We start from the raw sequence: 24,537 nt of genomic DNA on the forward strand, positions 1-24,537 counted from the left end.
TCCAGTTGTGGGGCTTGAACTCTGGGCCTGGGCATTGTCCCTCAGCTCTTCAGCTCAAGGCTAGTGCTCTACCACTTGAGCCACAGCGCCACCTCTGGCTTTTTTCTTTTTGCTTATGTGGTGCTAAGGAATCGAACCCAGGGCCTCAGGCATGCAAGGCAAGCACTCTACCACGGAGCCACCTTCCCAGCCCCTTGATGCAGAGTTTTATGTAGCCCAGTCTGGCTTGGAATTTATGCTCCTCTCTGCCTTTGGAATGCTGGGATTATCATTGTGTGTCACCACATGTAGCCTGAGTTCCTTATTTTAAATAATTGATTGATTTTGGTGAAATGAACTTCATACTCAGTTAAATTTTCTCTATATGTTTGTCTGTTACAGCTCAGTCCTTTTGTTTACAGCGAGTTTGCCAGGGAGAGAAACCTTCACGTTTCATTACTTGATCGCCTCTATGAGCATTACCCTGCCGAGTTTCCATGTAGGATCCTCCTGTGTGAGAACTACCGCTCCCATGAAGCTATCATCAAGTAGGTGTGACCTGCCCTCTGATTGACACTCTCCGTGGTCTCTGGGCGGGAACTCAAGGCACCAGGTGACTAGGGACAGGCTATTTCCAACAAATAATGTGGAGTCCCTAGTGTTGCAAATGTTTAATTCTAGGATTTTAAAAGAATAAAAGTTAGAGTTGTGATTTTTTTTCAGAAAATAAGGCACTGAATATTTTTCTGTGAGTAAAGGTATAATCAGTATGCATAATTGAAACATATCAACAAAGCTTATAATGGGTTATCAGATGTGTGGCCGTGTTATACAATGAATCTATTTTAAAAGATTGAAAGGAAGGGAGAGAGGGGAGCTGTGGCACGTATTAATGAGCTTTTGAAGACTTCTATTAAATCTAGCATGTAACTTTAAAAAGCAGTATTTCCTAAGTGACAGCTCAATGATAATCCTAGTTGAACACAGCCTGTACCAGCATCCCCTTGTAAAAACAGATTTTTGTTGGCACTCCAGAAACCTCATTTGTTCCTTTCCATTTATTAACCCCATCAGAAACTTCAACTTTTTAAAAGCTAGATAAAATTTAACAACATCATGACATCCATATGGAAATCATTTTTAGGTGTTACCAAAAACAGTTGAACAGATAAAACATTACTAGTATGTCAATTTGTGACCCAACGTTTGTGGCTCCCAGCCATTTGCTGCAACCTCGCTGGCATCTTCTTCAGTAAAGTGCCCTCTTGTTACAGTGGGAGACTTGAATATCCTGCAGCCCTGCATTGTTTCAGTGGCCATGCATAGGCCGGCATCACTTAGGATGGACACCTTCTAAGAGAGCGTCACTAGGAGTTTTTCATCATGGGAAGAGCATAGAGTGCATGTACACAAACCTAAAGGGAGTAGGTCATTCAATTGTTTTGACTTTTCCATGTATTCGGAGATGTGGTGCGCCTGGTATAGCACAGCAATACTACTTTGCAGTGCATGGTTTTGTAAGTGCAAGAGGGACTACAGATGATAGAACATTGAGAAAATGTAACCAGTACAGAAAGAGTAACAGTCGTTGATAGTCATCATTAGGTGTGATGTACTGTACATAATTGTATGGGCTCTACTTCTATACAACTGTGCCCAATTAGTTTTATCCCAGCATCATCACAGATGTGTGAAGAAGGCAGTGTGGTGTAATGTCCTAGTGTGTGAAAAGAACAGTGTCTGATATGAGGCCCATTGTTACCAAAAAAGTTAGGTGGTACACAAGTGGAGAAGTATATAGTAACTGGAAGAGCACACTTGGTAGCATGTTTTCTCAAAGAGCAAAAATCTGAACCACTACTGAACTGTTGTCATTTATTTCTTTTCTTTCTATATTTTGCCTTCCTATTTTACCATTTAACAGTGGTGTTCCAGGAGTCTTCACTATCATTATTGCTATCATTTTTTGAGAAATTATTGTATGTGTTTTCTGTGCTTGGGGATATTGGTATAACTCAGTGATGATGCATGTGCCTAAAATATATAGGGTCTTGGGTTCTGTTCTCAGCACAAGAAAACAAACCAAAAACCTTAAAAAATTCAGTGGTAAGTATTACATGTTTAGATAGAAATTAATCATGAACATAAAGCAGTATTATTAGAATTAATGACTATGTGTGTGTTGAGATTAATTTTGGTGATCGATTACGCTTTCCTCTTCTTTTTCTGTGCAGTTATACCTCTGAGCTCTTCTATGAGGGTAAGCTGATGGCCAGTGGAAAACAACCAGCACATAAGGATTTTTATCCACTAACATTCTTCACAGCACGAGGAGAAGATGTGCAAGAAAAAAACAGCACAGCTTTTTATAATAATGCAGAGGTACCTTTGTACTTTGTGCAAATTGCTATCATTTTCCCAAACACATAACAGGATTTTCCTTAACATTCATTTAAAATTGACAATATATTGTATTGGTTTCATTTATAAGGAAGTAGATGTAAACTTTTAAAAATATATATTATATTGTAAAAATACTGTACCAGAGGGGTTACAGTTATATGAGTAAGGTAATGAGTAGTATGTAAATTTTTATACTTTCTCATACTTGGCTTATAGATGAATATCCTACAGGAAATAAGTTGATTTGCTTCTTATCTCAATGATAAAATACAAGATTTCATTTTCAAAGAACCCAATATCCATTTATAGATTATTATTGTTTTTGACATGTGGTCTAGACTAGTTAAATTTTATAGTACATAATCAAAGGAAGTAAGACTTGAGCTACAGAATCCTGTGCTCCAGAGATCTTGTGATCTGGATGATCACACAGCAAATGATGATTTGTTTGCTGTATCATTATGTGCTCCAACTGACATAGCTCTCTTCTAACTCCTGGCTATTGGAAAGAATGTGGGGGATGAGTGACAGTAGGCAGCAATCAGAAATCATGGTGGCCTTTAGGAGCCAGCAGAGGCCTCGTGATCAAGATTTTGGCTTTCACAGGAGACACTAAGAAACTTGGAGGAGTCTGGAGTGCATGGTTGCCTTTAGGGAACTGTTTCCTGTTCTCTGATCTCTGCGGTCACTATCCATTTTGTTTACAGAGAAATGTCTTATTATGTAATAGTGACTCTTTGCCTTTAAAAATTGATCAGAGGGTTATAGTTAGAAGTCAGTACAAGAAAACTATCTGTACTTCTTGAGAAAATCCTAGCCCATGGCCAAGAAACTTGACATTTTCATTAGTCTGCGCCATTTAATTTTAGGAAAAGGTTCTTTTCTATTTGAAATATTGGAAATGACTCCAGGGATCTCTTTTGTTGTTTTACTACTCAGGTTGGAAACCACTGGCCTGAAAACTAGCCTTATACAGGGGATGGGAGTGCTGACAGAGAGTGACAAAAAGGACATGGAATTCAGAAGGCTGAGCGGTCCTGCTGTGGCACCAGGATCATAGCTGGGTCCTAATTAACGCTGATCCTGAGGCAGAGTTATGTTTGCCAGAGGCTCAGTTTCTCAACCCAAGTTACTTGTTCCTTCACAGTGATATGCTGTTTTCCAGGAAACCTTTGCTCTATAGGATACATAAAGCACATCTTCCTGGATTTGAATCTGATGCAGACATTTTTTTAGACAAACAATTTTTTTTTCCACATTAAGAAAACACAAAGGCCAGCCTTGGATGGTGGTACACATTGGTAATCTTAGCATTTAGGAGGTAGAGGGAGGAGAATTGTGAGTTTGAGGCTAGCCTGGGCCACATAATCAAGATTGTCTCAAAAAAAACAAGTTAGACATGTAACTTCAGAGAATTTTCAGATGGTCTTGAACTCCACCAGAGGATGGTTTTTCACATTTCTTGGGTCCTGTGAGTCACCATTATCTAAAAGTCTATGGCACATTGCCCTAGGAGCTTTATACAGGAGGTAAAAGCTGACTAAAGCTCAATACCAGTCTACTAGTCTAGGCATATTTATACAGTAGAATGTTATAGGCTGGGCTTTTTTTTTTTTTTTTTTTTTTTTTTTTGGCCAGTCCTGGGGCTTGAGCTTAAGGCCTGGGTACTTGCTGTTGAGTCATTGTATCAATAGGACGACTATAGACTTAACTCTGTCATTCATTAAGTTTGTATCTAGGAAGGGGAATGGCTTCCTATCCAGTAATTCTCAAGGCCTTGAGAAGATAAAAACTGTCAAAGGTTATTAAGAATATTTAACAGTGTAAGCTCCAATAATTTTCATTAATAAATAGCAAATACTGTACTTAAATGACATCTTTTAAACTTTCTCCCAATGCTGTATGTCTCTAGAGTATTGTCTTACTCTGGATTAAGTGTGTGCGCGCGCGCGCGTGTGTGTGTGTGTGTGTGTGTGTGTGTGTGTGTGTGTGTGTGTGTTTAGAGAATAGTCCTAATTAGATCTAAATATAAATAAAATTAGCATTATTTTCTATATAGACAGTGATTTCGTATGCAAAGAACGGGTTGTTTTTTTTTCTTAAATTTTAGAACATGTTTTATTAATCTTTATATCTCCCACTTTGTCAAACACTGAAAGTGTGTGGTCAATTCATTGAGTTAAAATAGGTCAAACCTGGTAAGGTGTGTGGCTCAAGAGCTAGAACCAGGCTTGCCAAAGTTTGCATAAAACCCTTGTTTTTATCCCCACTACCATCCAAAGGAAAAAGAGAGAGCATATATTCTAAAATCACTACCATAAATCTAGTAAGCAGGATCCAAAAAATTCAGTTGTATAAATTGTGATGTTCCTTTGTTGTAACGGTAATGAAATGGGCTGGCTGAGTTTGTGCCTCAGGAAGGCAGTGAATTCTGCAAGTCTGGTTCTGATCTGATCAGAATTTGTCATTGTCCCACCTGGGTTTGGTGTCAGTTGATAGCTGTTAGTTGGTCTGCTGGTTATGTCAGTGGGAGAGGGCATGATGCTACATCTGTCCTGCTGGGACTTGGGACTCAGTGGTTTATGACAGGGATCTTCTGGTTGGTTAGTTTCATTGGCCTCATCTGGAGGGAGTGGACTGAGAAACGTTGGGAGGTGGAGACTTGGCCTCTGCTTTCCTATCTTTCTTCTCCTCCCTAAGCAGCCACTTAAACTGTTTCCCTTCAAGAAGGAGGCAGAAGGATGAGGCCAGTTGCCAATTACATTGTCTCTGATTTTCTTTCTTTTTTTTTTTTTTCACTCTTTGCATTATTATAGAATGTTACTGTTGGAAAAATTATTTTTCTTTTGTGTTCACATAAATCTATTTCAGTTACCATATTCTTTGCCTAAATACTGGTGATACTTTACTGGTGGATAACTTTACCATGTATGTGTTTGTCTAAAGGTATTTGAAGTGGTGGAACGTGTAGAAGAGTTAAGAAGGAAGTGGCCAGTGGCATGGGGGAAGTTAGACGATGGCAGTATTGGTGTGGTGACTCCATATGCTGATCAAGTGTTTAGGATACGAGCTGAACTTCGAAAAAAAAGACTATCTGATGTTAATGTGGAAAGGGTGCTCAATGTACAAGGTAAGTATTAATTAGCATACATTAAGTTATTCAGATTCTTGTATCTTAAAAGAGAACTCACATTTGATTTTTAACTCTGCAAAAGATCTTAGGTTTTTTTTTTTTTTCTTTTTAAACAGTCTAAAACATAGCATAAGAGTTAGGCATGATTGAAACAAATAGTATTGTTTGGTCCAAGGAAGACTAAAAGGCTAACCTTAAACTTATTAAAAAATCTTTGGGTCTGGGAATGTGGCTTAGTGGTACAGTGCTTGCCTATCATGTATGAAGCCTGGTTCAGTTCCTCAGTACCACATATGCAGAAAAAGCTGGAAATGGTGGAGCTGTGGCTCAAGTGGTAGAGTGCTAGCCTTGAGCAAAAGAATCTCAGGGAGAGCATCCAGGCCCTGAGTTCAAGCCCCAGTCCTGGCAAAAAGAAAATGTTTAGGAGACTTTTCATAGAATAAGAGAATCTGTGTGTAGATTACTTCAAGTACTAATGAGCCTCTACAGCATTTCTTTGGGCAATAAGCTGTGTCTGCACAGGTTGGCTCAAGGCAGGGTCGACACTGCTTCAGGGAAGGAACCTTTTTGTTCGGTGGAGTCTGGGGCTATCTAACTATAAAAGTTGGCAGAAACATCTGAAACCCTGTTTTGATAGTGCAATGTTATGTCTGTAATATAAAATATCCCACTTTAGCCACTTTCCTATGATTGTGAAGTACATCTGCGTGCGCAGGTAGTCACCCACCAACCTTCCTCAGAATTTCCTTTGTCTTCCCACATTGAAACTACACTCCTTACACTTCTCATTCTTCTTTCCCCAGCCTCTGGCAACCACCATTCTACTTCCTGTCTCTCTGAATTTTAACTATTTTAGGTACTTTGCATAAGTGGCGTCATTGAGTACACATTAAGTATTCTTACCTGAAGTGCTTGGAATCAGAAGTGTTTCAGTATTTCAGATTTCAGAGTTGCATTTCTTCTTTTGTGACTGGCAGCTGGTTTCACTGGCATAATATCTTCAAGGTCATCTGTATTGTAACGTGTCAGAATTTCATGCCTTTTAAGGCTGAATAAGTCATTGCACACATATTCATTCTTTGTATTTAGTAAATGTCTGCAGTCAGTTGGATCTCACCCCTAGTTATTGTAAACATTGCTGCTATGAGTACTGATATCCAAATCAGGACTTTGCTTTCTATGTGTCTGGGTGGATACTGAGAAAGGAACTTTGTGGTAATGGTATGTTGATGTTTTTGAGGGACTATCCTGCACAGTGTTTTCCAGAGCAGCTTTATGATTTCACTTGCCTACCAACAGTGCAGAAAGGTTTCAGTCTCTGTATATCTTTGCCAACATCTGCTAAAGCAAGTATGTTTTAAAAATGCAATACTGTTATTATATCAGTGATTCAGAATGACAACTTCAGCCCTTTACATTTTTTCTTTTTTGTAGGAAAGCAATTCAGGGTTTTGTTTCTTAGCACAGTACGTACAAGACATACTTGTAAACACAAGCAGACACCAATTAAAAAGAAAGAGCAACTTTTGGAAGATTCCACAGAGGATTTGGATTATGGTTTTTTATCTAATTACAAGCTCCTCAATACTGCCATCACAAGAGCACAGTCCCTGGTTGCTGTGGTGGGCGATCCTATCGCTCTGTGCTCTATTGGAAGATGCAGGTAACTGTGTTACTCATTAAGATCTTAACAGGGGAAATGTAATTTGTATCTTTTAAGTATGGGCTAATCAAAATCAAGTGTATTATTACCTGATATCCAGCAGTAACACAAAGGTCTATTTATAATATGCATAGTTTTGTAGTCATTCATTCAGAAGTTATTTAGGAGATACTTCCTGAGTGCCTTCAATATTCTAAGCATCAGTGAGCAAAATAGACAACAATCTCTAACCTTGTTGGATAAGAGAGGAAGACAGATGATTAACTAAATGAGAATATTATGTAGTATTTTACTTGGGAAGGTAATGGCCAAGAAGTCCATACCATCTGGTTTTAGGGGGTTTGTGTGTGCACTCACTCACACGTTAAGGACAGTTAGGAGTGATGGCTATGAGTTGGACCAATGGTGTGGTCAGATTGACTCTGGACAGGATCTGTGCCCTGTAGCTGGGGCCAGTGTTGTGCTCCAGGAGAAGGATCAGCTTCTGCAGGTCCAGAAGTAAGTGTGTCTGTGTTTTGTAGAGATTAAATTTTGTATTGTCCACTACCTCCTTTTTCTTCTTTATTGTTATACTTTAGTTTTGATTTTTGATGAGTTTCCCTCTGTAGTCATTTTCTCTTAAGGCTTCTCAGTGTAAAGACTTTTCCTATCAGGTTAGAAATGGTAATGACTTGTCTTTGGAAAGCATTGTTAGTATTCATTAGACTGTTGTAATGAGGACCAATTTTTTTCTGAAATAGAGTTAACAATATCAACTGAAAGCATTCTTTTTTATATTTGTTATTTGCATTTAGGATATGCCTCTCTAAGTCATGTTTTCTGTTGTAGTAAAGATAAAGTAGGATTTTGTTGTCTCTTGTTTCTAACAAGAAGAAATATTCTTGGGAAAAGGAGGCTGTTTGGGGCCTTTAAAAATAAACTGCATATGTTCAAATTTAAGACCCTGTAAGAAGTTTATATCTTAGATAGGCAAAAAAAATGGGAGCAAAGAATCAAGTAGAGCTTTAGTTTATGGTTTCATTAGATAAAAGTCTGTTTTGAAAAATAATGCTTAAAAAGTTTATGTCTTACCTATAAATAGTTGTAATATATCTTTATTGTAATATAAAGTTGTAATATATCTGTTGTAATATATCTTTAATTCATACCTGAAAGATTGGCATTCATTTGTAGATGCTAATGACAAAATTTGGAAAAGGAATATATTAGTTTCAAGTTACAAATGAATAAACTGAGTATTTTAACAAATTTATGATTTTTGTAGAGAATTATATTTTCATTCTTTTACTAATTATTCAAATTATGTTTGTTCAAAATGTTGCTAGGATATTTTATTAGCATTTGTATTATATTTATGATTTGATGAGTCAGACCACACACATAGTTTCATCAGGATTTATTTTTTTCAAACCTATAAAATGGGATGGTGTGTATTAAAAACAACTGGACATTTAAAAACAGAACTAACGAGTGTAGTGGTGAGCCACATTCTTGTGGGGCTTTCCTCAGCAGTAGCTCCAGGGTGAATTAGCCTGAGTACTGTTAGCCTTTTCTCCTTTCTGCAGTCACACTGTACTGTACATCGTATGCGCTCAGCAGCTTCAGCTCCCCTCACTCAGTGCACATAGTGGGGAGTTCTTCCTGAGGCCTGCTGTCAGAGTTGGCCAGGGCTAACTTTTAACCTGAAATGGGTTTATTGGTTGTTTATTCTAATTGAAAAGCTGGGATGTGCCAAGACTAATTTATATGCCAAGCAGAATATTACCAGGAAAATAATAAATTATCAGAGGGAGAGTATGATCATATATTTTATAGCTAAATAGTAATGTTGATTATGTTTTATTTGGATAATGTAATCATGATTATAGCCCAAGAGTTGATAGTTGGCTTTAATCTTGATAATTTCATTAGAAATTAATTTCATAGCACAAGTAAATCCAGAAGATATAATGTGATTCTTGGATTCTTGGGTCTTGTAAGAATGAAGGAGTAATTTTTTTTTTTGGGGGGGGGGGTCACTTGTGGGGCTGGCCTGGGCACTGTTCCTCAGCTTTTCAGCTCAAGGCGAGCGCTCTACCACTTGAGCCACATGCCACTTCTGGTTTTCTGAGTATTTTATTGGTGATAAGAGTCTTACAGACTTTCCTGCCTGCACTGGTTTTGAACCATGATCTTCAGATCTCAGCCTCCTGAGTGGCTAGGATTATAGGCATGAGCCACTGGCGCCCAGCTAGAAAGGCAGTTTGCATTGGTTGAACTTTAATAGTCAACACTCAAATTGTATTCTGACTCTGTATTTTCTTTTTAGCTATTTTAAGTTAGTTAATATTGTAAGTTGTGCTTGTGGCAAGCATCTGCTGTGTAAGAGGAAAAATGTTGAACTAGCTAGTTGGTAATTCAAGAATCCTCATGAGGATTATTTATTTTGTTGTTCAAATTTATGGTCTGAGTTTGCTCTTCTTAATCATCTAGAACCAGACTCCTATAATTCATACTAATGTGCATATGGATTAATTGAGTTGCATATGGATATATAGAGTCACATATTGCTTAATGGTACATTCTGAGAAATGCACTGTTTGGCAAGTTCATGTTGTATGAACATCATATGATATATTTATATAGACTAAGAAACCTATGATGTCACTAGATGATAGCATCTTACGGACCCATGTTGTTTTGTTTTTTTGTTGTTGTAATTGTGGGGCTTGAACTATGGGCCTGGGCATTGTCCCTGAGCTCTTTAGCTCAAGGCTAGCGTTCTACTACTTGAGCCACAGTACCACTTCTGGTCTTCTGGTGGTTAATTGGAGATAAGAGTCTCATGGCCTTTCCTACCCCGGCTGGCTTTGAACTGTGATCCTCAGATCTCAACCTCCTGAGTAGCAAGGATGACAGGCGTAAGCCACCAGTGCTGGCTGGACTCTTGTTATATATGCAGTCTTGTTGACTGGAGTCATTGTGTAGAGTATGACTGTGTGTTTAGATCTACCTGTATATATATGAGTTTGCTAAAGTGTGCAAGTCTCTTTCTTATACATTAGTTACTACCTCTTTTGAAGTCTTGTTGCTTACTCCTTACTTATTCTTTGTTGAACATCGATCATGTTTGTTACCTGCATTGATGAGCCCAAATTAACAGTAAGTACTTATTGTATTTAGTATATTAAGCATGACTCTGGTTTGAATATCACACTTCTGAAATCTTCTGGTCAGATGGCTATTAGACTTAGGGGTTTGGCTGGGTACAGAATTTGAAATCATCTTTAGATTCCTGTATTTATTTCTGTGATCTCATCCAATGAAACTGTCACCTGATCTTCTGAACTTCTTTCTGTAGGAAGTTTTGGGAGCGGTTTATTGCCCTGTGTCATGAAAATCATAGCCTCCATGGGATCACATTTGAACAGATCAAGGCTCAGTTAGAAGCATTAGAACTAAAGAAGACATATGTATTGAATCCACTGGCTCCTGAGTTTATCCCTCGGGCTCTGAGACTGCAGCATTCAGGAAACAGCAGCAGGCAGCAGCAATCACCACCCAAGGTAAAACTGCTGTTAATGGAACTGGAGAGGTTACAGGAGGAGAATGTGTTCAGCGTCAAAGGCTTCCTGGGCTGCAGGTTACTTTAAGTATTGGAGTTGAAGTTGATGTGGTGGCCAGTGCTTTCTGCACCTTTTCGAGAGTTAAGAAGACAGTATAGTTTAGCCATGCTTATTCCATAATCATCCTCAAGGAGTTTTAAGTACCAGTATCCTATCTTTGTATATTATTATCTTCCTAGGGCCCCCTGCCAATAGATGTGTAGCTGTCAGCTAAGAGGGGATAAAACAACACAACTAACAAACGTGTCCTCACAAGGTATTATTTACAAAGATCATTTGAGAACAGCAGTATTCATATAAACAGAATGGTTCAAATCTTTTATTGATGACCCATTCATTTTGAGTGCATTTGACAAAGTGAGACAATTTGGCTGACTTGTGGACAATTAAGTGATTGTGACTTATTTGTGACTTGTGTTGTATAGAAGAATTCCAGTCAGAGGGAGTGGAGGTGGCAAATCAAGGCCATTTCCACTTTTGTGCCATAGTTATTTTGGGCAGAGACAGCTGGCTTATTTGCTAGAATGCCTGAAAAAATTCTTTCACTTCAACAGCTGAAAAGAAGACTGTGAGAATGGCATGTGTAGTATTTGCTCTGGTGGCTGTGTGCATTTGTGTATCTTTAGCTTGCTATTAAAGTTATTAACATAAATTAAAAGACTATGTTCAACTTTAGTACACTGAATGTGTAAGCAGCAAAGAATGGCTTAAGCTGGGCGCTGGTGGCTGATGCCTGTAATCTAGCTTCTTAGGAAGCTGAGATCTAAGAATCATGGTTTGAAGCCAGCCTGGACTTGTAAGCCCATGAAACTCTTAACTTCCAGTTAACCAGCAAAAAGCTCGATGTGGAAGCTATGGGGACAACACCTCAGTATCAGTGCATACACGCACACACGCACGCACACACGCACGCACACACATGCACACATGCATGCACACACACAGAAATGGGTTAATATTTTGAAAATTTTCTCAGCTAAATAGATTTTAAGCTAAGAATTACTTTTCTGTTAATATACAGTTGTATATTCGTAGTTTAATAAACATGTACTTAATGTGGTTGGCATTACCAATGGGAGGAAACATCTGCAAATCATCTTCCTTCTAGGTCTTCTAGGCCATGTCATGTAGGTTGGTCCAAGGAGAGGAGGCCTAAGTAAACAAACTAGCTCCATGTGGTCTTGTGGGCAGTATTAGAGGAAGCAGAGAGGGACAGGTAGTTTCAAAACAGTTTCCACTTAGGAGACTAGGTGGGGATGACAGAAGATTTAGGAGGACATGAAAATTAGAATATCAGCCCTGTTAGGGCTGATAGTTTTGCCATTGTTTTATATTGTCCTTGCTTCTGTGTCTAGAGCAGTATCTGACTTACAGCAAATGCTTATGAACACATCAAACCTGGCCCCAAACATTGCATATAGTCTGTGCTCAGTAAGTACCTGTCAAGAGAGTGATAGTTAAGACACATCCAGCAAAGTGTAATGTAGCTTTTTTCTGTCAGTGGGAGGCAGTGTCATTTAAGGCTAAAGTAATCTTCTTCACTGATCCTATATAAGTCCTCTTTATATAATATAAAATTATTTATAATTATAAATTATATATATATAATATAATTATAAATTATTTATAATATAAAATTATTTATATATCTGATTATTTAAAGTTATTATTCATATGTGGCCAGGTGTCTAGCTACTCTAGCTGGGACCTCATTTGAAATCAGCCCTGGGCAGAAATATCTGAGAGACTCCATCTCCATTTAACCAGCAAAATGCCAGCCTAGAGGTGTGACTCAGGTTGACTCAAGCCATGTGCAGTGAAGCTGAGCAAAAGTTCAAGCCTAGCTTTAATAATTTACCCTAAACACTACGTTTAGGGCACTAATTGATTATTGCAGTTTTGTGGATCAGATGTTGGGATTGGCTTCCTTGATATCTCTGTCGTGTTTCTCGAAGTTGAGATCAGGGTGTCAACTACCTGGGTTCTTGCAGGTGGTTGGCAAAATCCAGTGGCCTTATTTCCTTGCTAGATAACAGGTTTGTGGTTTTCAAAGTGTCTCCTAAATCTCAGACCCAGCAACAGTGTGTTGGATCTGTTTCTCTCTCACAATCTCTGACTTTCCTTCTATACTCTCCTTGACTCCCATCAGAAAGATTGCACTGTTTAGAGCTCATGTTGTTATCACATAATCCAAGATAATCTGTCTATTTTAAGTCCAAACTTGAACTGTATCTGGGGAGTCTCCTTGGCCATATAACACAGCATAGTAATTCACAAGACCTAGGGATTGTTAGCGTGTGTAAACAACAGGTATAATGGCAACTTATAATGTGATCAGTTTGGAAGCTAGGAAATCTAAATGCTTCTTTATGTCTTGAAACCTGTCTCGCCTGTCAGTCACTGGCTCTCCTCCTTTCTGCAGTGTATGATACTATCTGTACTTCTTGTCAGTTGTAATGCTGATGCTTCTGACTTTATCCCTACTTCTGTCACTTCTGGGTCTTCTGCCTTTCACTTTCCTGTCTTCTTGCTTTTCTTATTTTTTTATTCCTCAGAAGTTTGGTTTTTTTGTAGCTGGTGTCAATTGCTGTGAAAATTCTTCTTTTAAATTTTGTATTGTTATTATAAAGGTGATTATGTACAGAGGGGTTACAGTTACGTAAGTCAAGTAAAGAGTACCTTTCTCTTTGGGCTCTGTCTCCTTCCTGTCACTCCCAGTTTTTTCCTCCCATCCCCACCCACAAGTTGTAGAGTTCAGTTTTAACATAATATGACCAGCAAAATATTTATGGAATACTAGAATAAAAAAAGGCTTATATCGATTTCCAGTATATAATTCATAAAATTGTGCAAAAATTCTTTCTTTTCTAATAAGCCAACTAGATTCTTTGTTAGCTATTTTTTTCCCCTGACATTTTAGTTAGATCTTAAATGTTTTTGTCCATACATACTAACCAACTGACCTGAAACCTCCAGAGTATTAAACTCTGACAGCTAAATAGTGAAATGAAGCATCATAGGATTGTTGCTTTGGTCAGGAATGAGGTTTTCCTTCTCTTGTAATTGTTATTCCTTCCTTAGCCCTCAGGTGTTGTGTGTAATTAAATGTGCATGGATCTAGATGTCATTTGTCTAGTGTGCCACTTTTTCTCTTTTGGCTACATATATGCCAGTTACATGTAGCCAATAGGAAGAGAAAGGTTTTGTTTCTGTGTTTTGAAAGTCCAGAACCTCAGAAATACTGTCTCTTCAAATATTTCACAAATGTCTTTTCCTTTCTGAATACTGTGTGTGACACTTCCCTGCCCCGCGCCCCCCTCCTCTTGTACTCATGCTTGCGCTGCTTGCTCAGCTGGTGCTCTACCATTTGAGCTGAACTTCCAGACCAACTTTTTGCTGGTTAAATGGAGATAAGTTCCCTGACTTTTCTTCCTGGATTGTCTTTGAGCTCTGATTCCTTGACCTCAGCTTCCTGACTAGCTAGCTTTATATGTGTGGGCTACTCAGCTTAATGACTTTTTGAGGGGGGGGGGGGGAGTTGGTTGTGGGGCTTTGAATTCTGGGCCCGGGGCACTGTCCCTCAGCTCTTCAGCTCAAGGCTAGCACTCTACCACTTGAGCCACAGCACCACTTTCAGATTTCTGGTGGTTTATTGGAGATAAGAGTCTCACGGACTTTCCTGTTCTGGCTGTCTTTGAACCACGATCCTCAGATCTCAGCCTCCTGAGTAGCTAGAATTACAGGCATGAGCCACTGGCACCCAGCCAATGATATTATTTTTGATGGTAGACCAATATGCTATTATATAAATCTGCCATTGCTTATTTAATAACTCCTCCATTGTTAGATTGCTAACATTAATCACACATCTAAGTCATGCCACAATGAATATGTGCCCAAATTCATGATTATTTCATTGGGTAAATTCCTGGAAGTACAATTACAGGATTAAAATATGTACATTTTTGATGCCTGCTATATACTGCCAAATTGCTGCCTAGCAATTAGCTGGATTTTTGCACAAGCAAATTACGATAGATAGTACCTCTTTTCCTCTTTTTTTAGAGAAGTTTGTACTTTAAGATAACTATGAATCATACTGAAAATAGATCAAATAGTATATTAACTTATTCTCCAATATTAATTATGTTTAAGTTAATTATATTTTTGTTTTTTTCTTTAAAGGGGAAAAACCTCCTTCCTACCCAGAATGATCATTTCCAGAATGATGGAATTGGTAGGTAAAAAAATTAACCTAAGGAAATTTGCTTTTATTGTGTTAAGATATTTGCCCTGTTAAGCTAGGCCCTTGCAAGGTGGAAGCAGAAGGATTGTGACTTTGATGCCAGCCTGTGCTACAAGACCCTGTCTCTAAACAGGAGAAAAGGAAGGGGGGAGGAGGGATTAATCCCATTTTTCCATGAGAAAAAGTTCTTTGCCCCTCTGCCTCTCTTTTCTCTTTTGTATGCATTCACAGTTCCTTTGAAACCTGTTTTTTTTTGTTGTTGTTGATGTATTGGTATGGCATTTCTGAAAGGTGGTCACTGTGTGTATGTACCAGTGCATATATATTTTTAAAAATTTGAGGGAGAATTTAAGCCTTAGATACAACAGAAATATTTCTATTCTACACATGTCAGGTCACACACGTTTTCAAGATAAAGTTTATTTGAATGGTTTTAAATGTTGCGGAGTTCTCTTTTTAAGGTAACGGTTGCTTAGTTTTTATTTTTGCATGGGCCATGTTACGTGGTAAGTCAATTTTCCCCTTAGGAGCTGTATGGTTCCTGCTCCCAAAGGGCTGTTCCTGGGGCATGTGCTTGTTTGGCGCATGCGCTCTTGCGCGCTCTCCCTCTCCCTCTCCCTCTCCCTCTCCCTCTCCCTCTCCCTCTCCCTCTCCCTCTCCCTCTCCCTCTCCCTCTCCCTCTCCCTCTCCCTCTCCCTCTCCCTCTCCCTCTCCCTCCCTCTCCCTCCCTCTCTCTCCCTCTCCCTCTCCCTCTCCCTCCCTCTCCCTCCCTCTCTCTCTCTCTCTCTCTCTCTCTCTCTCTCTCTCTCTCTCTCTCTCTCTCTCTCTTGCCAATATTACAGTATTAGGTTTTGAACTCATGTCCTCATTCTTACCAGCTGTGTGATCTACCATTGAGCTAGCCGTCAGTCTTTTTTTTTTTTTTTTTGGTAGGGCCTTGCTTTTTCCTTGTTCACTTGGACTGCTCTCCACCTATTTTATGACACGTGGATCACTCTTCACCTATTTTATGCTTCCCCTCATTATTGGAATACCAAGTGTGAGCTACCAGGCCCAGCTATTGGTTTAAGAAGGGGTTCTTGGGCTGGCCTTGAACAAGGAACCTTCTGATCTCAGCCTTCTAGGTAGCTAGAAGTAAGCAAATTGCTTAGAGATGTGAGCCTCAGTGCCGGGCTGGTATTCTGATTCCTCAGAAGCTAAAGTCATGCTAATTAATAAAATAAATATATGTACCATTCAAGTTTATTATAGAAAACATTGTAAAATGGTTATGATTCTTAATATGCTTTACTCTTCCACACTGATGATAATTATTTGATTATAAGATATTTTGTGGCACATCTGGGAAGTCTGCTTTGTTGTTGGATGATTCAAACAAACTATTTTTGTTTAGGTGAACTATGTATAGCTATTGAGTGCATCCTTTTTCTGTTTATTTTTCAGTTCAGCCCAATCCTTCTGTACTTATTGGCAATCCTATTAGAGCATACACTCCTCCACCCCCTCTTGGACCTCACCCAAACTTGGGAAAATCTCCAAGCCCTGTTCAAAGAATAGATCCTCATACTGGGACAAGTATTCTTTATGTACCTGCTGTCTATGGAGGGAATGTAGTTATGTCGGTGCCTTTACCTGTAAGTGGATATTTGAAATACTCTTTACCAAATATAGCGAATACTTTTTACTAAAGCAGTGATAATTCTGCCACCCTCTTTTTTGGGGGTTGCTTGTCTTGCACATGCTGAGAAAGCTGTGCCTCAGCTTTCCCAGTCTCTTAACAGGTATCTGTAAGCACCTTTTAAAGTAACTCAATGTTAAATTTTGAGATGACCGAAGAAGTGTATGTTGTTGCTTACAATTTGTTACTGAATTATCAGAGACTGCAAAGAAGTTTGCCAATTAGAAGCTTTAATAGTCTTTTGATATATTTTTTTCCTGAGGAAAATTTGGCTGTAAGTTAAGTAGCTCCTTTGGAAAGTGATTTATTTTTCTTCAATTTGTCCTTTTGTAAATCACAAACTAAGGAATAGCTTGTTGTGGAGGCAGAGTTGCATAGAACATCAAATCTTGTGGATTTGTTTTTTTTTTTCTGAGAAATTCCATGTCTTATGAAATATGACTGCTACTTACAAACATTACTGTATTCTTGTTTAGACTAGAGATTTTTTTAGAGGACTTCAATCATATATATAAACTCATTTTTATTTCCTTCAAAGTGTTTAGATATTTGAGAATTTTCTTAATTTATATCAAATATGAGAACTTCCAAATTTAGGAATGTTAGCCTAGGAAATAATTTTTTTATTTAAGTGAAGAATTTCTGACATAGGTGATCATTGCAGGAGATTTTGGCACCTCTGCCCACATCCTAAAGAAGAAACTGCTTCATTGCAAATGTTTCATGGCCATGTTGGCCCTGATAGTTCACAGTAAGGAACATGGACTTGGTTTCCCCTCCTAGATGTTAAACTTCAGCTGAGTTGTTTCTTCCCAGACAGTCTGGCAACATGATACACATCATCTGCTTTATTTAGTAGTCTGTTAGGATTTCTATTTCACTTACGAGGTCAATGAAGCTTTTATTATATAAGATTTCTAAGAGTCTGTATCTAGCAATTACGTTGTAATGAAAATGATAGGGGTAATAGTTAAGTCATCATATCATGCCTGTCCCTTTTATGTTCATGTGCAGAGATTATATAGCTAGACATACACAAACAAGTTTTCTATTTCTATATTTTAAGGTAGAGTTGAATTAATCAAGAACATTAGTTAATGTAATGACCTGGTTGCATTTTGCCTGCAGGAAATAAACATTAAGTGATTGGGTTATTCCTAGCATGTTAGACTATCATTTGAGTTGACACTCTTATTCTATATTCTCATAGCTTTCCCCCTCTTCTCTTAATTCAGTCTGTTAAACTATATAACTATGCAGTTATGAGTTAAAAAGTAATTTTCATGGTGCTGTATACATTTGAGGGGAAGTCATTCAAGAATCTAAACTATGTGCCTCAACGAGTAATTACCAAGTTTAACTCCTTAATTTCTTCCCCACTCAAAAATAATCCATTTTTTTTTCTTACATGTTAAAGATTTAGGGTAGTCAGCTTTTGACCAGTTAGGACATAGAAGTGATTTACCAAAGTACCACTAACTTTGTAGTTATTGTTTTGGTTAAATCATCATGTGTCCTTGTATGTTGATAAGGTTATCATGTGCATGTGTTTGCTTTTCCCTATATCCGTTTTAATTCTCAAATATACTTAATGCTATTACTTTATTTCTTGTACTAACCTAGGTACCATGGACAGGATACCAGGGTAGGTTTGCGGTTGATCCTCGAATTATTACACATCAGGCAGCGATGGCCTACAATATGAACCTATTACAGACACATGGACGGGGATCTCCTATACCTTATGGCCTTGGACATCACCCACCTGTCAGCATAGGGCAGCCACAGAACCAGCATCCAGAGAAGGATCAACATGAACAAAATAGAAATGGTAAGGTGCTGTGCTTGGCTTCTTCTTCCTAGACTGCTGGCCTGCCGAGTGCTTACACACTGTGATTGTTGGCTTGCATCATAGATGCCTTTGAGGGAAAATCTGATACCTCACATGACACAAATAGGTATGCACACAAACTGCATGCTATTTCAAACATAACCGGTTAGGTTTATTTTTACTAATTTTTCTGAATTTAATAATATTTAAATGTCTGGGCAACTTTAAGAGGTGGTCATTTAAATCACAAGGAATTCTCATTTGTCAGCATATATTCTTATGGTATACTAACCATTAATATTATTAAGGATAGTTGATACAATTACCTCTTATGCCATAATAAATAAGAAAAATTTCCTACTGGTTTTTAAAGTTTTCAGAAGTAAAATTTTAGACAGTATAAACCTACAGTTTCATGAGTTTTAATAAATACATAGTGGTTAACTACCATCAAACCAAGATACAGGATGTTCACATTACCTTGGAAAGTTTCTTCAGTCCCTTGCCTTCACTCTTGTCCTCCGACCCAGCTCTCCTGAGTACCACTAATCTGCCTCCTCCCCCGCTTCTGACTTCAGTAAATCATACAAATGGAATCCTACACAGTATAGGTGCTTCCATCTGGCTCTGTGTACTTAGCTTAATGCTTTTGTTGTTTCACTTGTTTACTCCTTTCACTGTTGATGTGTACTCCACTCTGTGGACACACTATAACGTGTTTATCCATCTGTCATTGATGGATATGTTAATTATGTCTAATTTTTGGCTCTTTTGAGTATAAGTTTTTATTTCTTAGGTAAGTATCTAGGAGGAAGATTGCTGAAGATATTATAAACATGTATTAGCTTTATCAGAAACTGTTGTATTATTTTCCAAAGTAGCTGGATTGTATGCTGGTAATGTTTAAATTTTTATGTTGTTGCACATTCTCATGAGTACTTGATATTGTCATTCTTTTCAATTTGACCCTGGCTGGTCAGCATCTGAGAGCATATATAAAAACTTCCATATCATTAATGACCAGTGAATGATACAGAGTATCTTATCATTGTGTTTACTTGCCATACATTTGTCCTCTTTTGCTGAAATTGTCTATTCATAGCTTTTACTCACCTTTTACTTGAGTTGTTTGTGTTATTAAGTTATAAGAGTTGTTTATACATTCTGAAAAATCTGTTTTGAAAATACTTTCTCTAAGCATATGGCTTGCCTTTTATCCCCGACTTTGGTACCAGGGTTTGAATTCAGTCTCTTGCTGGTACTCTAACACTAAAGCTACTTGGTCCGTGTTAAGTTGTATCAGTATAATTTTTTGGAAACCCTATTCTCTCATTTAATTGCTCTAACTCCTTTGTTGAAAATTAGTTTACCATAAACTCAGAAACCATGTTCTTCTGTTGATGCGTATGTTTGAGTTCATGTCAAGTAGACTGTCTTGATCACTATGGCCTTCCAAAAGCCATGAAAACAGTGTAAGTTCTCCAGTCTTCTCTTCCAAAATTGTTGCTGGGATTTATAGTCAACTTGTTATTTTTCAAAAAAAATACCAGCTGATATTTTCATTAGGAACGTGTAAATCTTTAAGGAGAATGGAGATTTAGTATGCACAAGACATAGGGTTTGATCCCTAGCATCACAGAAGGGAAACAGGTGGCAAGAAAAAAAACCTTTCCCTTCCTTTCCTCTCCCTTCCCTCCCCCCCCCCCCCCAGTCCCTCCCCTTTCCTCCCTGCTTATGCCTGCTTTTAACACTACTTATAGTTCAGGTTATCCTGGTAATTAATTCTTTCAGCTTTTATGTATCTGAATGTTTTTATTATTTTATTTTTTGTCGGTCATGGGGCTTGAACTCTGGGCTTGGGCACTGTCCCTGCGTTCTTCAGCTCAAGGCGAGCGCTCTACCACTTGAGCTATAGCACCACTTCCGTTTTTTTTTTTTTTTTTCCTAGTGGTTTATTGGAGATAAGAGTCTCACAGACTTTCCTGCCCAGACTGGCTTTGAACCATGATTCTCAGATCATGTAGCTAGGATACAGGCGTGAACTACCGTACCGGCGCCCAGCTAGAATGTTCTTATTTTACTCTTACCTTTGTAAGGTATTTTTTCAGGGTGAAAAATTCTTGTTTGGCTCTTATTACTATTCAAGCCCTTCAATATGATGCATTTGTGTTTTGTTCCTTGCATTGCTTCTAGTGAGACATGGATGTCATCCTTATCCTTGGTAGCTATAAAGATTTTGTTCATACTAGTTTTAGCCATTTAATTATAATGTGTGTTTATGTAGTTTTCTTCCTGTTTCATACCTTGGATCTTGTTTTAAACACTGCACAAAGTTTGGTAATTTTCTACCTTTATCTATTCAGATAGATTTTCTATTTCATACCGTGTCATTTGTAGTGATTCCATTTATCCATATGGAGCATAAAGTTCTTGTGTGTTCTTTTCATTTTTTTCCTTCAACTTTTTTCTCTTTGTGTTTCATTTTGTGTAGTTTTTATTGCTGTATCTTCAAGTTGACCAACTTTTTCTTATGCAGCATGTAATCTTCCAGTTCTGTCTTTTCAAACCATGTGGTTTTGGCATAATGGTTCATTTAAAAAGTAGTGGCATGACTGAAAGAATGTTTTTGAAAAAGAACCCATGTCAAAGATTCCTTCAAGGAACTTAAACAATTTAGCAGTTTAATCTTAATACATGAAAAGCTTTTCACTTGTGTGGGATTGTTCAAGTCTATTATAATATGGCTTTTTAAGCCTTAATTTTGCTTCCTCTATTATTCATCACCCATTTATACTTATTTTGCTATCGTTTAGCTTTAAGCATTATAACAATATCTCTTTCAGAATATCTTTATTGAATATGTTAGCTTTCTGTCACTGTGACATCTGAGATCAACAACTTAGAAGGAGGAAAGATGTGCTTTTGCTTATGGGCTCAAAGGTTTCAGATCATAATCACTTGGCCCGTGGTACACGGAACATCTTGGTGGGAATGTGGTAGAAGAGGTCTGCTTACCTATAACAGTAGGGAAGCAAAAAGAGAGCAAGACACCAGGGTCCCAATATCTCTTCCAAGGGCACTCAATGATCTAACTTCCTTCTATTAGTCCCTGAAGGTTTTACCACCTCACAGTGGGCCCTCACATGAGGACCAAGCCCCTAGCACCTATGGACCAAAACTGATGGGCTTTAGGATATTCAGGATCCAAACCATAGCATTCAGCTTAGATTCCAGATTCTTACTTAAATGCATTTGCAAATGAACAAAACATAGAGCTTTTATACATAGGCAAGCTACTACATCATTTTTTATGTTTAAGAAAATGAAACTATAAATATATCAAGATTGATGATTTCAATCATTTAATGTTTTCAAAGGTTATTCTTTGATTAAGTTTTTGCCCTGTCAGTGATGTTTGCCTCATTTGTAAATTTTTTTTCAGAGAAATGACAACTCTGAAAATTTAAGAGCAAAACACACATTGTAACATAAATTAGTAAGCATGAGTGAATAATGTTTAATATTTTGCATTATGAAATATTGGATAGTCATTGGAAATGTCACATTCACTGGTGAAAATTTATAAGATTTTAAAAAATATTTTCTTAGGTAAAAGTGATACAAATAATTCTGGACCTGAAATATTGAATAAGATTCGAACACCAGAGAAAAAACCTCCAGAGCCAAAACAGGTACGCTGCTTCCTTGTAGTGAATGCCTTGTTCTGATAAGAAAAGTACCTTTTTTATTATGCTTATCTTTCATGCTTGTTGTTTTACAGGGATGTAACAGGTCATTTTTTTCTTTGGCTATGTTATTTCCTTTACCTGATCCTACACCCCCTGTCCCTCCCTGCCCCCCACTTCCCTTAATTCAGTGATAGGTTTGTATTTGGAGACTTTGAATGGTGTGGTAGTAAATTAAAACAGGGCTGCAGATGTATTGACAGTGATCTTAGTATGGGAAGCGCTGTGGCCTTGTTTTCTCATCACACTCTCTGCGTGCACCCTTACCTCTTTATCTGACAACATTCGGACTCCACTTAGTGTTTCTTACTCTCAGGGGAACCTGTGGAGCTACCCCACTCTTCCTTTGCATGTACTCATTCCTTTGCCCACTTTTTTCAGCAGCTCTTAAGCGTCATTACCTTCCGCTTCTTTTTGTTGTTATCAAGTGACTCCTTTCTATAGACTTGAACTTAGTGGGATTTTGCTCTGTTAATTTAATAACATTAAATAACTCTTTAGTTCCTTAAGTTCTGTCATTGTCTCACTTCTCTTCATATTCTATGATGCTTACTATCGACTAGTCCAGTCAGTGATTTTCAGTATCCACTTTATGAGTAAAGATGTGCAAATCTGTATCTCTACCTTCAGCTTTAAGCAGCTGCTCTTTCTGTTGAGTCACCTAAGTCTCATAAGTACCTGAGTACCTTCTGATGGAGAGTGGTGAGAGATGGAGAAAGAAGCTAAAGGAGAATGAGGCAGCCAGGGAAGCCTCCTGACATCAGGGGAGCGCAAGTAACGGTGGTGGGGTCCAGGAAAAATAAATAGAAAACTTTAGCTCTCTGATTTAGTGCCTCAGTCATTATAAGAGGAGAGAAGACTTGTTCCAGTAGTAGATACAGGTTCCTTTACACTCTATCATTGTGAATAGCAAGGCCGCTCTATGGCAGAGTATCAGTGCTAGTAAAGTTTCTTGGACACAGCCCTGCCTAGCTGTGTGAAAGTCAGAAGATGGGGTGATCAAAGCAACAGCCTGTCCACAGAGCCCTGACATCTGACCACTGTCTCTCAAGTGATCAGAGCAAGCCCATCACCAGTGGCTTTCCAGGAATTGAAAGAACTTCAGTTAGTGACAAGATGACAGTTTATAGGGAAAAGGTTTACTTACAAAGAGCCTTAAGTAGGTTCTGAGACATTTAGGCCTGGCAACAGCTTAGGAAGATGACACAGTTCTGTCACCCTTTTCACTTCCCTTTCTAGGTAATTTACGTTTACCGAGTAAGTGAATTACCGTAATGGTAGTTCACTCAGCTAGGTGGTAAGAAATGAGAATGTGTTCAGAGTGCTGTTGGCATTGTAGGGCTTGGTTGCAGTAGCTTCGTCCCCAGCTCTTGTTCTGTGTTCTGGGGAGTGATAAGTTCCCTGCACAGTTTGAGGGCCTTTGGTAAACATGTGCTCTGCAGTCTTCAGTGACTATTAACTCCCCCGCAAAAGGCCAGAAGTTGAGCTGTGGCTCAAATGATAGAGCATTAGCCTTGAACAAAAAGCTTAGGGACAGCCTAGGGCCTGAGTTCAAGCCCCAGGAGACGTGTGTACACACACAAGTGTGCACGCGTGCGTGCGCGCGCGCGCGCACCACACACACACACACACACACACACACACACACACACACAAAAGACATGTGAGGAGATTGATGTATCTTTTAATCTTCTTAGGCCCTGGGATCTCAGATGATAGCCCATTTTCAACATTTCTAATTATATGTTTATAGTTGGTATCCTCTACTGGACTCAGTCTGGTTGACAAGCTTTATCTGTAAAAGGAAAGATAGTAAGCTTTTAGGCTTTGTGGGCTATGCTCTCTGTGTAGCAACTTCTCATCCCTTTCATTGTGGTATTAATGAATGTGTGGCTTTATTCTAATGAAAACTTTTATTTAAGTTGAGTACCAGTGGCTCATGCCTGTAATCCTAGTTACTCTGGAGGTTGAGATCTGAAAAACCTGGTTCAAAGCCAAGTTTGGCAGGAAAGTCTGTGAGGCCCTTATCTTCAATTAACTCTCCCCAAAAGGCCAGAAGTTTAGCTTTGGCTCAAATGATAGAGCGTTAGCCTTGAGCAAGAAGCTTCAGGACAGTGCTTAGGCCCTGAGTTCAAGCCCCAGGCATAAGTGCGTACATGCCCCTGTGTGTGCGCATGCATGCATGCATGCATGCATGCATGCACATGTCCACACGCGTGCGCACACCCACACACCCACACACCAGTTTATTCA

The 24,537-nt window shown here is 38.4% G+C and overlaps 1 protein-coding gene across 8 annotated transcripts in view; it reads left to right on the forward strand.

The window, feature by feature from the left end:
* The window catches only part of Helz (helicase with zinc finger), a 145,615-nt gene that overhangs the window by 103,108 nt on the left and 17,970 nt on the right, over positions 1-24,537 (forward strand). For all 8 annotated transcript variants that reach the window (XM_069993111.1, XM_069993112.1, XM_069993109.1 and 5 more), the window contains 9 exons: positions 382-527; positions 2,214-2,361; positions 5,329-5,512; positions 6,950-7,178; positions 10,519-10,723; positions 14,969-15,020; positions 16,473-16,663; positions 18,331-18,538; positions 22,148-22,230. In XM_069993111.1, coding sequence (XP_069849212.1) covers positions 382-527; positions 2,214-2,361; positions 5,329-5,512; positions 6,950-7,178; positions 10,519-10,723; positions 14,969-15,020; positions 16,473-16,663; positions 18,331-18,538; positions 22,148-22,230 — 1,446 coding nt within the window. The remainder of the gene's footprint in view (positions 1-381; positions 528-2,213; positions 2,362-5,328; positions 5,513-6,949; positions 7,179-10,518; positions 10,724-14,968; positions 15,021-16,472; positions 16,664-18,330; positions 18,539-22,147; positions 22,231-24,537) is intronic.

Source organism: Dipodomys merriami, unplaced genomic scaffold, assembly GCF_024711535.1.
Source record: "Dipodomys merriami isolate MVZ:Mamm:240054 unplaced genomic scaffold, mDipMer1.0.p SCAF_42, whole genome shotgun sequence".
NCBI lineage: Eukaryota > Metazoa > Chordata > Mammalia > Rodentia > Heteromyidae > Dipodomys > Dipodomys merriami.